At 42.1% G+C, this 12,852-nt stretch overlaps 1 protein-coding gene across 28 annotated transcripts in view; it reads left to right on the top strand.

Annotated features, from left to right (window-relative positions):
• The window catches only part of DOCK9 (dedicator of cytokinesis 9), a 282,879-nt gene that overhangs the window by 171,773 nt on the left and 98,254 nt on the right, over nucleotides 1–12,852 (top strand). For 27 of the 28 annotated variants that reach the window (XR_009536799.1, XR_009536798.1, XR_009536800.1 and 24 more), the window contains 6 exons: nucleotides 1,910–1,984; nucleotides 3,294–3,434; nucleotides 3,847–4,050; nucleotides 4,444–4,566; nucleotides 7,985–8,067; nucleotides 8,657–8,779. Coding sequence is in view for 25 of the 28 variants with exons in the window: in XM_060129280.1 (XP_059985263.1) it covers nucleotides 1,910–1,984; nucleotides 3,294–3,434; nucleotides 3,847–4,050; nucleotides 4,444–4,566; nucleotides 7,985–8,067; nucleotides 8,657–8,779 (749 nt within the window). In the remaining 3 variants the exon portion in view is untranslated. The remainder of the gene's footprint in view (nucleotides 1–1,909; nucleotides 1,985–3,293; nucleotides 3,435–3,846; nucleotides 4,051–4,443; nucleotides 4,567–7,984; nucleotides 8,068–8,656; nucleotides 8,780–12,852) is intronic. The other variant, XM_060129271.1, reaches the window with a different exon arrangement.

Below are 12,852 nucleotides of genomic sequence, written 5' to 3'. Positions count from 1 at the left end.
GGGTAGAGTTTGGGTCATTGCTAAGAACCTGTTACAACAACTACATGGCTGAGAAAATTAAGATGCTTTATTTCTCATTGACCGTGATTAGAAATGTAATAGTAGACCTCTTTAAGCCACCAGCAGAGAGGACAAGAGCCCTCTCCCCTGTGGCTGTCACCACCCATTATGTGCTGAGATGTGACTCATGGTCTTTGGGCAAAGGAGCAGATGAGAGAGGACATTCTATTAAGAACTATGACTGCCAGGAAGAACAGGATATAGATTTAGAGGCATCAGGTGTGGCATAACGTGGCTGGAGATGACTTCTATCTTGTGAATGTCTAAGAAGCTCCCTCTTCTCCCTGTTCCCATGTCCCACTTCTCCAGCCCCCATCTCTGCCACCATGTCTCTTTCCCTGAATGACTTCTCTTCTTCTGTCCATCCCTTCAGTGTTGGGACCCCTGGATTTCTGTCCACAGACTCGCTTCACCCTTTCCCCCAGGGACTCTCACCCACCCCCAAAACTTGCATCCTCACCTCTATGCTGATGTTCTCCTGGTCTGTAACTCCAGCCTTCCTCCCCACCCTGTGCTCACGTCCCTTCCTCCCCACCCTGTGCTCAACACCCTGTGTCTACTGGATGTTTCCGGTTAGAAATCCTGCAGGCACCTCCAGACTCTACCATCTTCTCCACAAACCTGCTCTTCCTCCCAAATTAGTGGATTGTCCAGTCAGCAGGCCAGCCAAGCTAGGAAGGTGGGATTTGTTATGGGCCTTGCTGTGAGACTGGGAGCCTGTTGTGATAACTCAGGAGAGACCATGTGGACCTCCTAGGGACCTTCAGCCCTACCCGAGGGGTGGATCTAAAATGCAGAACTGGTAATTTTATTCCCTTGATTAAAATATCGCAGGATTTTTTGGATTCTGAGTGAAATCTCCAGACCTTACCATACAAATCTGACTCATTTCTCTACTTTTTTCATCATGTACTACCATTCAGTTGTAATGAATGACTTGATCATTGCTCAGGTGTGACTCGTACCTTTATACCTGTAGTACCTCCTCTTAGAATGCCCTTCTCTCCTTTTCTGGCCAAATGTCCTTGTCATTCAAGATGGGCCTTCCTCTGGGAGCTCTTTCCCGGCGGCCACCCCTAGTGCAGGTTAGCTCACTGTACGTACGATTTCTTTTGCCATTCATATTGCTGTTTATTTTCTGTCTTCCCAGATGGTGTTCCTTGGGGATAGGAACTGCATTTCATTCATGTTTGTGTCCCTAGCTTGACATAAAATATGTGCTCATAAATATTTATTGAGTGAATCAGCAATTCTCCCCTTGCTTGCTCCCGACACCTATGGCTGTCCTTCAAGATACGCCACAGTTTTCTTTATTCCACCATCCAAAACATATGCCTTCCTCTTCCTTTGCTTGTACCCTCAGTCTCAGGCTGGACCCTAAGTCCTTTCTACCCTTTGGGCTCATTTCCTCTCTCAGTATCTATCCTTTCCGTGCATCCTTTTCATTTGGTCTGAAATGCTCATGCTTTCCTCCTTTTTGCTATCTAAATTCTACCCCTTCATTCAAGGCTTGTCCCCTATTCCATGACTTTATGAAGCTTTTCTTGATATTAATGCTTAATTATTCTCTTTTGCTTTCTTTGCATTGGTTTTGGCTGCAGTTGATTATCAGCTTCATACGGGCAGGGATCACGTCTTCTCTTTTTACCCCATAGCACTTACATTGTATGCTACATACTGGATAGCCTATCCTTGTTCATTGACATGCAGGTGACCCTCCAAGATGAGGGCAGAGCTGTCTGGCAGTCTGGCTCTTCAGGATGGGGTAGCTTTCAAACATATTTAGACATCTCTGTAAGAAAAGGGTTTTTTCAATGTAATTTTTGTTTTCTGTTTATCTTGTTATCAGAGTACCAGAGAAGCAGAAATCAAGCTGAAAAGTGAAAGCAGAGTTAAACTTTTTTACTTGGACCCAGATGCTCAGGTAAGAACTATTTTAATATTTAAACTAGTTGAAGGAAAGAAAACCTTTGTTAGATTATTTGTTTGTTTGCTTATTTATATACTTTGGATAACAAGCAGTATAACAATATAGAAAATTCAGGAGAAAGAGGAAAAAATAAAAACAACCTGTAATCTCATTACCATAGCACAACCATTGTGAATATTTGATATTTAATAGATTGTTGAAAATTGATTTATCCAAAGACACTCTCAAGTCCACGAAGAACATATATAATTTACCCCCCAAAATCACCATCAGAAAATAACAAGCATCGCTACAGATGACCAGTAGACTGTGATATTTTCTGACTAGCCCAGGCTCAGTTCCAAATACAAGCCTTGCAGTACATGTGGTCCACATCTGTGTCCCCAAAAAATCCAAAACATGGCTTGGGAGGGCCTCCAGGGTTGCCTACAGATAGGGCTGCTTTGAGGGGCCAAGTGTTCTGCTGTGTTTGCTCCCATATTTTCCTCTTCTTCATTTGTGGTATTTTTATAGAACTTCTTTTAACCATTTATCTTTAAACGTAAGTATTTTTCTATGTCTCTTCACAGACTTCATAACCGTATATATACACATATATATATATTTGCTTTTTGATGATTTTTTGTTTATTGTGGTGAAATATGCATAATATAAAATTTACCATTTTAACCATTTTTAAGTGTACTATTCACTGGCATTAGGTAGATTCACATTACTGTAAAACTGTCACCACTATCCATATCCAGAACTTTTTCATCCTCTCAAACAGAAACTCTGTACCCATTAAACAACAGCCCACCATGCCTCCTTCCCCTTACCCCCAGTAACCTCTGTTCTACTTTCTGTCTCTATGAGTTTGCCTATTTAAGAAGTTCATATATGTGGAAGCATACAATATTTGCCTTTTTATGTCTGGCTTGTCCCACTTAGCATAATGTTTTCAGGGTCCGTCCCTGTTATAACTTGTGTCAGAACTCCACTTTTTATGACTGCATAATATTCCATTGTATATATACACCACATTTTGCTTAGAGATTTTTCTGTTGATGGACACTTGAGTTGTTCATAACAATAATTTTTAAGCTCTGCATAATGATGCATTGAGTAGATACAGCATCATTTATTTGACCATTATTATATACTATATAAATGTATAAAATAGTAACACTGTTGTGAGTAAATTAAGGTATATAGCATTTCCATATTTTAAGCAATTTCCTTAGGATACATTTATTATGGGATTTTTCTTTTTTTTTTTTAGTGAGAGCATAGTACATTGATATATTTGCATTTTCTTTTAAAGAAGCTTGACTTCTCATCAGCTGAGCCAGAAGTGAAGCCATTTGAAGAAAAGTTTGGAAAAAGAATTCTTGTCAAGTGCAATGATTTATCTTTCAATTTGCAATGCTGTGTTGCTGAAAATGAAGAAGGACCCACTACAAATGTAATTTTCCTTTTAAAAAATAAAGATTAAAAAACCTATTCAGAGGTTTCAGATGTGCCTGTTGCAATGCAGCTGGGACATTCAGACCTAGTTCCTGGTATCAGGGCGGTGCGGTGTTAGATCAGGGTGCCGAGGGTTGTTTCGGCTGCCTGGACAGGATGTTTGTGGTACAGGTGCCGAGGCTTGTTTCGGCTGCCTGGATAGGATGTTTGTGGTACAGGTGCCGAGGCTTGTTTCCGCTGCCTGGACAGGATGTTTGTGATACAGGACAGGTGTGGAGGCTATTGCTCTTTAGCAGTAATTTATAGCAACAATCACACGTAGGTCTAGTCATTTATTCTCTGATAGTAGCGTTCTTTTTTCCTGACAGTTTGAGCCATAGTGATGGTCTGGATTGTTTTGTTTTGTTCAGGTCGAGCCTTTCTTTGTTACTCTATCCCTGTTTGACATAAAATACAACCGAAAGATTTCTGCCGATTTCCACGTGGACCTGAACCATTTCTCAGTGAGGCAGATGCTGGCCACCACATCCCCGTCTCTGATGAACGGCGGTAGGCAGAGCTCGCCTGCCCTGCAGGACATCCTTCACGAAGCCGCCATGCAGTATCCGAAGCAGGTGGGGGCAGCGTGAGCCCAGCGGTCATGCCAATAAGGCTTCTTTTGCACGTGCTCTGTAAATACGTAATGAAACTTTGTAATGCACAACTGGGGTAAATGAGACGGTTAATTATATTGACAGCATATATAATGAGACAGTAAAAGCAAGCTGAAAGAGAAGAAGTAGTTTTTGATTTCTTTTTTCTAAACTTTCTGCTAGTTGCCTCCTCCACCAGATAGGCTTTTTGATCAGATGATGAACTGTTGATGAGTTAACCAGTTTGGCCCTGGGTGCTTCAGAATAGCTGTACTGTGTCAGTGCTCTTGGCTGCTTGAGAATCTTTCATGTTGATGGGATTAGTTTAATGTGGCTGTAAATTCTGCTCATGGAAGAAAATCTTTTGTTCCCTAGGGAATATTTTCAGTCACGTGCCCTCATCCTGATATATTTCTTGTGGCTAGAATTGAAAAAGTGCTTCAGGGGAGCATCACCCATGGTGCTGAGCCCTACATGAAAAGTTCAGACTCTTCTAAGGTACGGATGACCTGCATGCTTTATGATGATTAACAGCAATCAGAAAAAAATGCATATAGAAATGCTTAAAGAAATCACAGTTAAGCCATATTTATGTTCTAAGAGATGTAGACTAGTCTCATAGATTGTCTTATAGTTAACCTGTGTGTCCAATTTTCAGTGAAAAGTAGTTCCATGTGTAAATAAAATACTTCATTTGCCTAGACTATCCTGACATCCTGAAATAATTGGCAAAGGAATTTCCAGCTTAGTAGTAAACTTTCTATCATTAAAAAGTACGTATATTGTATTTAAATAGAGTTCATTCCACTTGTTGGCATGTCTCCAAGGTCCTGGAATTATAAATTTGGGTCCATTTACACTTAAATGTGAGACTGGAGACTAGGAGGTGACCTGGCTCGGATGATCTAGCTGATAGTGTCAGCAGATTTTGTGTTTTGTCAGGTGGGGTGGGGCTACGGTGGCAGAGGTGTTGTGACATTAGGTGGAAGAGGGAAAGGAAACGTACAAGATGTATGTTTGGTGTGTTTTCATTACTTTGGTGTTTGTTCATTACCTGGGGAGTGCCTAGGTGTGGACATACAGTAGAGTTATTGAATATTAGAAGTCATCTAGGCCAAGAATACCTTTCACACTCCCCAGAGCTGAGGTTTATGAAGGTTTAGTTACCTGCTCAGTGTCCCACAGCTGGAGTTGCCAACTGGCAGTTGACTGTCACTTTCTAGCACATTGAGCTACCTGGTTCCAGTCAGCTGTTGAGTGCTGTCCTGCGCCAGTTTTACAGTACTTTTAGTTATTTAAAAAGAATTTTGTATTAGTGGTCATCTGAGACCCTGATACATTGACAAGGACTGGTCAGCAGTAGGAGGGGACACCCCAGAGGCTCTAACTGGGGTTTTCTGAGTGATTCAGAGCTTCCTGTCTTCCCCTCTTGGGCCACTGTACATCACAGGTGTGTCCACCAAGATGCAGGACGGTTTTTAAAGAACAGGTTCCAGGAGTCAGAGACCTGGGTGCTGAGCTCCTAACTAGCCTGGATACATCATGTCACCTCTCTGGGCCCCAGGTGTTCCATCTGTAGTTGAAAGATGATGTTGCTACCCCCCACCACCACCTACATACGAGACAGTGCTATGGGTACTAAATCACTGACGCATATAGGAGGATGTCATTATCAATTATTACAGCTCCAGTCAAGGAGAAGCCCATTTACCCAGGCACATGGCTTCAAACATATGCCTTTCTGGCTGATAAAAAGCAGAGTAAAATTTGGTCTCTGGAGAGAAACAGTTTTATTTTTAAAATCAAGTCTGTAAAACCTTGGATGAGAAGCTCTTTTAGTTGTTTGATGGTTTGATTAATAATCAATGAATGCCCAAGATAAGATCTACTCCCCCGCCATGTATGCAACACATTTCCAAGTTTGGTATGCACCAGCTTTGCTACTTCTGCCTGCCACGTGCATGGTTTGAAATTTGGCAGCTGACGCTGGTGTGAAAATCACATACCCCCCAGGCTAGATGCCACACTTTCCAGGGTCCGTTGAGCATCTGTTGAATTTGCTCCTGCTTCATTACTTATGGAACGTAAGGCTCAGCCATGCGTTCACACCTCCAATGCAGTAAATTAAAGCAGAGATTAAGACTCAACCATCTCATATAAAAATAGGAGCTTCGGTAGAGATTTTGCTGAGGGATGATTTTTTCTGTATATCAAAATGTCTCTTCATGTTTTCCAAGATGGTCTAGAACATCATTTGGAGGAAATTATTGTTTTGGAGGAAATTTTTAGGAGTAGTCTCTGTAGGTGTCCACCACGAATAGATTTTCTAAAAAAGAAAGAAAAGCGGGGGGAAACCCAAAGGGCAAAATTGAGTTTTTCACTCTGACTTTTATATATATTGTGTTCCATTTATACCCTCAGTAAGTCTGAGAGTTCAGTCCTCGTTCACTACAGGTGAGAGTGAAACTTATTTGAGGCCTGTTTTGGCTTTAAATTGTACGCAAATATTGCATTTTACTCCACAACATAGTCATTACTGTTAGAACCTAAAAATAATCATTTCTACCTGAAAATGTGTAAGTAAAAATGGCCACTCCAGGAAGGCAGACCATTTACTCTATGATCCCCGAGTCCCCGCATGGACATGCCCCACTTGAAGAAGAAAGGGAGGGGCTGGATGAGCTCCCGACACCTGTTTGAATCGAGAAGTGTTTTCCAAGTCATTCATGAAGGCAGCAGTTCCCCCCCACGGTTACGGTAGAATCATCATGTTTAGTAACTGGAACGGATAATAGCAAGTCTAGCCCAAGCTCTTCATTTCTCGGGTGGGAAAGTAGAGCCCAGAGAGGTTTAGTGCTCTAGACTCACACAGCTGGTTTCAGTTTTACTCAGAGACAGAGAGCTCTATTGTTGTCCTTCTGAGTCTTCTAGATGAGCGCTTCTGAAACCTGGCGCACACAGATCACCGGCGGTCTGGTCAGAATGCAGGTTCTGACCCAGGAGGTCTGGGGTGGGGCCCAAGACTCTGCATTCGTGACAGGCTCCCAGTGGGGCTGCTGCTGCAGCTCTGCAGAGCACACTTTAGTTCACAGGCACTAGGTCACATTTCCCAAAATTGGTTTGACTCCGATATACTTAAATAATGTAAAAGACCCTTCAGCCCCCCGCTCTGACTCTGAATCAGTCACACCTTGTAGTGCTAGCAATGCAGTATTCCAGAAGAAGCAAATTTGGGGAAATTGGGGGTCATCTGCTTTAGCAATAGGGGTATAGTTGATGAATAGACCTGCCATGCATACATAGGCCAAAAGCAAATCTGCTTCCCTGTGCACTATAGAGTTAATCCAGCCACCCGCAACAAACCAAAATTAGAAGTGAAAGTAATGGTAACTTATACCTAGAAAACAAGAACATAGTGATTGAAAACACTGGCCTAACTTAAGTCAATACCTGTAATGTCTTAATAATGAATATATATCCCCCAAATCTGGGGAGTCTGCATAAGTCAGTACACATTAGGAGTCATGAAAGCTTAGTATTTTCATTAGTATTCTCATTTAAACTCTAGTAATGTGATATATTTTGGCATGAATACCAAGTATTAGTAATTATTAATAACTCAGTGGACTCATAATATATAGCCCTTAGTCATGAAGAAATAGAAGGGCCTATGAAATGGCATGCTTGTTGCCTGTGAAGACCAAAGAAGAGACATACATTTTGGAAACAATTTTCATTTGATACTCTTTGAAAATCACTGCTAGGGAATGTGAGAAGCAGAATACTCTGCACTGAGTATAAATCCAGCCACATTCACTGCAGTAAGGTGTGCTTGTCCATGCATCTGATACTACCATAAGAGGTTGTTTAGTCTGTGGGATACAGTAACTCATGGTTTTATTCTGATGTCTTCAAGGTTGCTCAGAAGGTGCTGAAGAATGCCAAGCAGGCATGCCAAAGACTAGGGCAGTACAGAATGCCATTTGCTTGGGCAGCAAGGTAAGGAGAACATCTTTTATTCCTTTTATATGGATACAGATATATGGAGATAGATAGTAGACAGACAGACAGACAGACAGACTGACCTATTCTGTTTTTTTGTCCAGAGACAGAGGATTTAAATATGTAAAACTGAAAAATAAGTAAGCTCCATATCTGAAAAGTCCTTTACTAGAGACACAGAGAGGAGAGACGCTAGCTGGAGGGTAGCAGTGTTGGCACTGGCAGGATGGACAGGAGTGTTTGTTGCAGAGCAGGGATTCCAGGTTCCAGCCACATGCCTCCAGCTGGGAGTGGGTGGCAGCCCAGTGAGGCCTGCAGATCCTCTTTATTTGTGGTCTCTATTTCTTAAGCATTTGGCTGTGTATGTTATTTCCTAAGCACAAGCCATTTGCTGGAAATGTTTTCTATGTAAATTGAGTTAGTTGTGTTCATTCTCATAAATATATGCCATGTCTTTAGATAATGAGATTTCTGTGGGCTATAGCCAGTGGAATAATAATTAGTCTTCACATAGAAACCGGAGTCAAGTTATGGATTTATTTTGGTCATTTGGAAACAGCTTAGACATGTTGTTTTGCTATTTCAGGACGTTGTTTAAGGATGCATCTGGAAACCTTGACAAAAATGCCAGATTTTCTGCTCTCTACAAGCAAGACAGCAATAAGCTATCCAATGAAGACATGCTCAAGTTACTTGCAGACTTTCGGAAGTGAGTCTCAAGGCCTTACTTATTTCCACACCTGAAAAACAGAAGTTGTTCAGTGGAAAGGGAGAAAGCAGGAGCAGTCTTTTCAGTTGCTCAGCTCATACACCAGGGCGTGTTGGATGAGCATGGAACTTTTCCTCAAGTCCTTGAGCAGGAAGAAGGGGTTTAAAGTCGTAAGAGTTACCTGGTTAATTTGAATTGTATAAAGAATGTTATTGGTGGTGCTGTGAAGGGTTTGTTGGGTAGAGATGAGCCCAGGGAGGAAAGAGACAATTGAGGAACCTTTGGCAAGAGGTGGGCAAGGACTCAGCAAAGCCATCGCAAGTGGACATAGGAAGAGTAGGAAATAGGACTAGTTCACGTCACGTTAGACAGGTGCAGTTACTGGGTCTTGGCTTCCTGATTGGGTATTAGGGTGGAAGGAGAGAGAAATGGGTGGTAGTCTCAGGTAAATAACTCCCAGTTTTCTGACTTGCACGATGGAGTGATTCGTGGTACCGTTAACTGAATGGGTGATGGGGGCAAGGACAGTAACTCATCTAGTACTTAACAGTTCACAGGCATTGTTCTAAGTGCTTTACCTATGTTAGTGAGGATATTTGTTTCCTAGAGCTGCTCTCACAATGCACCACATATTGGGTGGCTTAAAAGAACAGAATTCCAGAGGCTAGAAGCCTGAAGTCCTGGTGTTGGCAGGGCCACGCACCCTCTGAGATCTCTAGGGGAGGATCTGTCCTTGTGTCTTTCATCATCTGGGAGCCCCAGGCATTCTTGGGCTTTTGGCAGCATAACTTCAATCTCTGCCTCCCGTCTTCACACGGCTGTCTTCCTGTGTGTCTCTGTCTATAAATTTCCTTCTGCTTATAGGAACACATCATATTGGATTAGGGCCTAATGACTTCATCTTAACTTGATTACATCTGTGAAGATCCTGTTTCTAAATAAGGTCACATTCATAGGTTCTGGGGGCTAGGACTTCACCATCTTTTCAGGGAACACAATTCAACCCATGGCAATAGGGCAGAGAGAGGCTGAGTGAGGTGTCCAGCACTGTACAGCTGGTGGCAGTCAGGGGACTGAGGATCTGGGCCCTTAACCACTGGGCTGTTCTGGTGCTCCACTGTAAGAAGTTCACTGCTGAACCCATGACGCGGATTTCCGTTGCTAGGGACGTGGGTTTTACAATTTCTCTGGGAAAATTCTGGGAAGGAGACAGAGCTGAGGGTATTAATGAAATCAGAAGAAGAGCCAAGAGCCAGCCAGTAACTATTCTATACCTTAGGTGCCTTTCAGTCTGATTTTTTTACTTGAAAAAAATGCATTTCAAAGTAACTATATAAGTTTACCTAGAATTCAGAATGGCTGTTTAGCTTTCTTTAACTTCATTTTCACCTTTTTCATCTCTCTCTTGTGTTTTTTCAGAATTCTAAATAGAGTCATAATTAACATCTTTCAAAAACCTTTACTTATTGGTAATGGGTAGTGTATTGTTATACATACTGTGTTGTCATAGAGTATTGTTAAGTTTTTATTTGATTTTCAGGAAGTTTTCAGCCTTGCTTATAGAATAAAAAAAGTTGATTTTTAAAAAAAAACTCTAGTCACCTTTAGTTAAATAGATTACAGTTTTCTCTCACTAGCCTACCATGCTATTCTCAACACTCATGATGTAGGTCTCTGTGTACTCACTTAGGAAGGTGAGCTCACTGTATTGGTAAGGAGGAGAAAGTATATCTATGTGACATCATTTTTGTAAAGAAACTATTTCATATATTTCTTTTTTGTATATAAATGAAGAAATGGATAGGCGAACAGCTAGCTAGATGGAAAGATAGAAGGACATAAAAATAGTCATTTGGGTTATACACCAAATGGTAGTCATGGTTATCTCTGAGGGATGGGTTTATGGGTGATTTTTCACCTTCCCCTTTGTAGCTTTCCATGATTTTACATGAACTTTTTTTTTTAACTAACATTTACCCATATGTTCCAACAAAACAGGTAGTGAAGTTTTTTGTGTGTGATGGGGGTTGGGAGCCCTGTCTCAGAAGTCACTGCCTAGGCTGGTTAGCTTGAAGCTCCCGCCACAGCGGCTGCTCTTTGGGGGTGGCCCCAGCTGAAGGTCTGGCTTCCTGGGTGGAACCTGGAGGGTGGAACTTCACAGATTCATCAATCAAAACATGATCCGAGCAGAGAGCCTGTGACCAGGCAGCAAAGAGCAAAGCCTCCACTGGTCCCGAGCACAGGGTGGGTTCTCCCTGCACAACAGGCCTTCAGTAGGAAGGGTTTGCTGGGAAGAGTGTGGTCCAGATGGCCAGCGAGAGACTCAGAAACCCGAAAATAGAGAGCCAATGCTGTCAGCAGCAGAAAATGCAGTGGCATGAGGAAAGCTGCTGTCCTTTTTCAGTAAGCGTCCAAAGAAGTGCCCGTGTTTCTTTTTCACAGTTGAGTTAGGGGAGTGGAGGATCCCTTTTTTCATTTTTTAAAAAACCTTAGTGTTGCTCTTTTTCTTTCCTCTTTGTTTTCTTTTCTTTTTTTTTTTTTTAACAAAGAATAATCTCATATCAGTGGCTTGGGCACCAGCTTGGATCCAAAGCTATGGTTTCTGCTCCCATGATTGTCTCAAAATGTCATTTGACAATGGATGAGAAAAGTGTTCTGAAGCTGCCCTAGTGTCTAGAAAACAGTTGGCAAAGCTCATCAGCCACTTTGCCCCTCTCCCTTGTAGTAATTATGAGAGGGGACATTCCACGATTTAGTAAGAAAACAATTCTGTCAGATAGATAGTATTGCTAACATATGTGCTCCAGGAAGTATCTATCCAAGAAGAGGGATATGGTTTTTTATGTTTGTTTGATTTGCTGATGGCTGTGTCTTGTCTTATTTCTGCAGTGCATCTGAAGGCAAAGTATAAAAATAGAACATTTTCTTTAAAATGCAGACCTTTTTTTAATGCTACCATATTAAGTAGTTTAGGTAATAATACTATAAGGGTTTCTGCATGAGGCTTACATATTTGTGTTTATTTGTACCTCTCTATTCTGTGTACCCAAGTTTGACATTATTATTGTTCGCAGCCTAATCCGTAAGTCACTTCCGTGATGGGAGATCTCAGGCAGGTCACTTGGCCTCTGTGCTTGAGTGTCCTCTTCTTTTTTTGCGGTACGCGGGCCTCTCACTCTTGTGGCCTCTCCCATTGCGGAGCACAGGCTCCGGACGCGCAGGCTCAGCAGCCATGGCTCACGGGCCTAGCCGCTCCGCGACATGTGGGATCTTCCTGGACCAGGGCACGAACCCGTGTACCCTGCATCGGCAGGCGGACTGTCAACCACTGCGCCACCAGGGAAACCCGCGTCCTCTTCTTTTTAAGGGGGGATAATAATAGCCCTGCCTCCTAGAACTGTGGGGGGAATAAGTGAGAATGCCTGTCAGGGTGATTCCTCTCACCGTGAGCACTGGTCTCATTCCCTGTTCCTTCTCAATACGTCTAGACCCTCCAGTTTTCAGTAGACGTTTGTATACATGCTACAGAAGTAGTTGCCATCATATATCTTAAATAGTTGACAGTATCTGCTGGATTTTTGGCTTCTTGAAGATGGGAATCAGATCCTGTTTGTCTTCTGTCCACGGTGCCTAGTGTAGTGCACATTGTAGCACAGCGTAAACACTTGATAGATGCTTATTGAAATTTATCATAGACATAAGTTCAGTGGTTTTGTTTAAACAAAAATATCTCAAATTTCTTTCAATCATATATATATATATATTTACGTGACAGAAGAGCTTTTAGGGAATATTTCCTTTTACAAAATGCAGTTAGAAGAGTAGACTCACACCAACAACACACCCAAGCATGTCTGTATTACCAATTGATCACTTTAATGGATCAATATAGGAAGTAGGGAAAGGAGGGCCAAGCTCCAGAAACACAAAGGTAAGGACACCAACCCTCTTGGCATGGGATGGCTGCTAGTTTGTGATATCATTGCCCTTTCCTCTGGGGGAGTGGTTGAACCAGCAGGAATGTATGGGCAGTGGGAAAAGAAAACCTTTCTTTTTCCCAAGAGAGGGAGTTT

The sequence above is a fragment of the Lagenorhynchus albirostris genome, chromosome 18 (assembly GCF_949774975.1).
Source record: "Lagenorhynchus albirostris chromosome 18, mLagAlb1.1, whole genome shotgun sequence".
Lineage (NCBI taxonomy): Eukaryota > Metazoa > Chordata > Mammalia > Artiodactyla > Delphinidae > Lagenorhynchus > Lagenorhynchus albirostris.
Note: the sequence above shows the minus strand (reverse complement) of the source record. Positions and strands in the feature narration are given on the sequence as shown.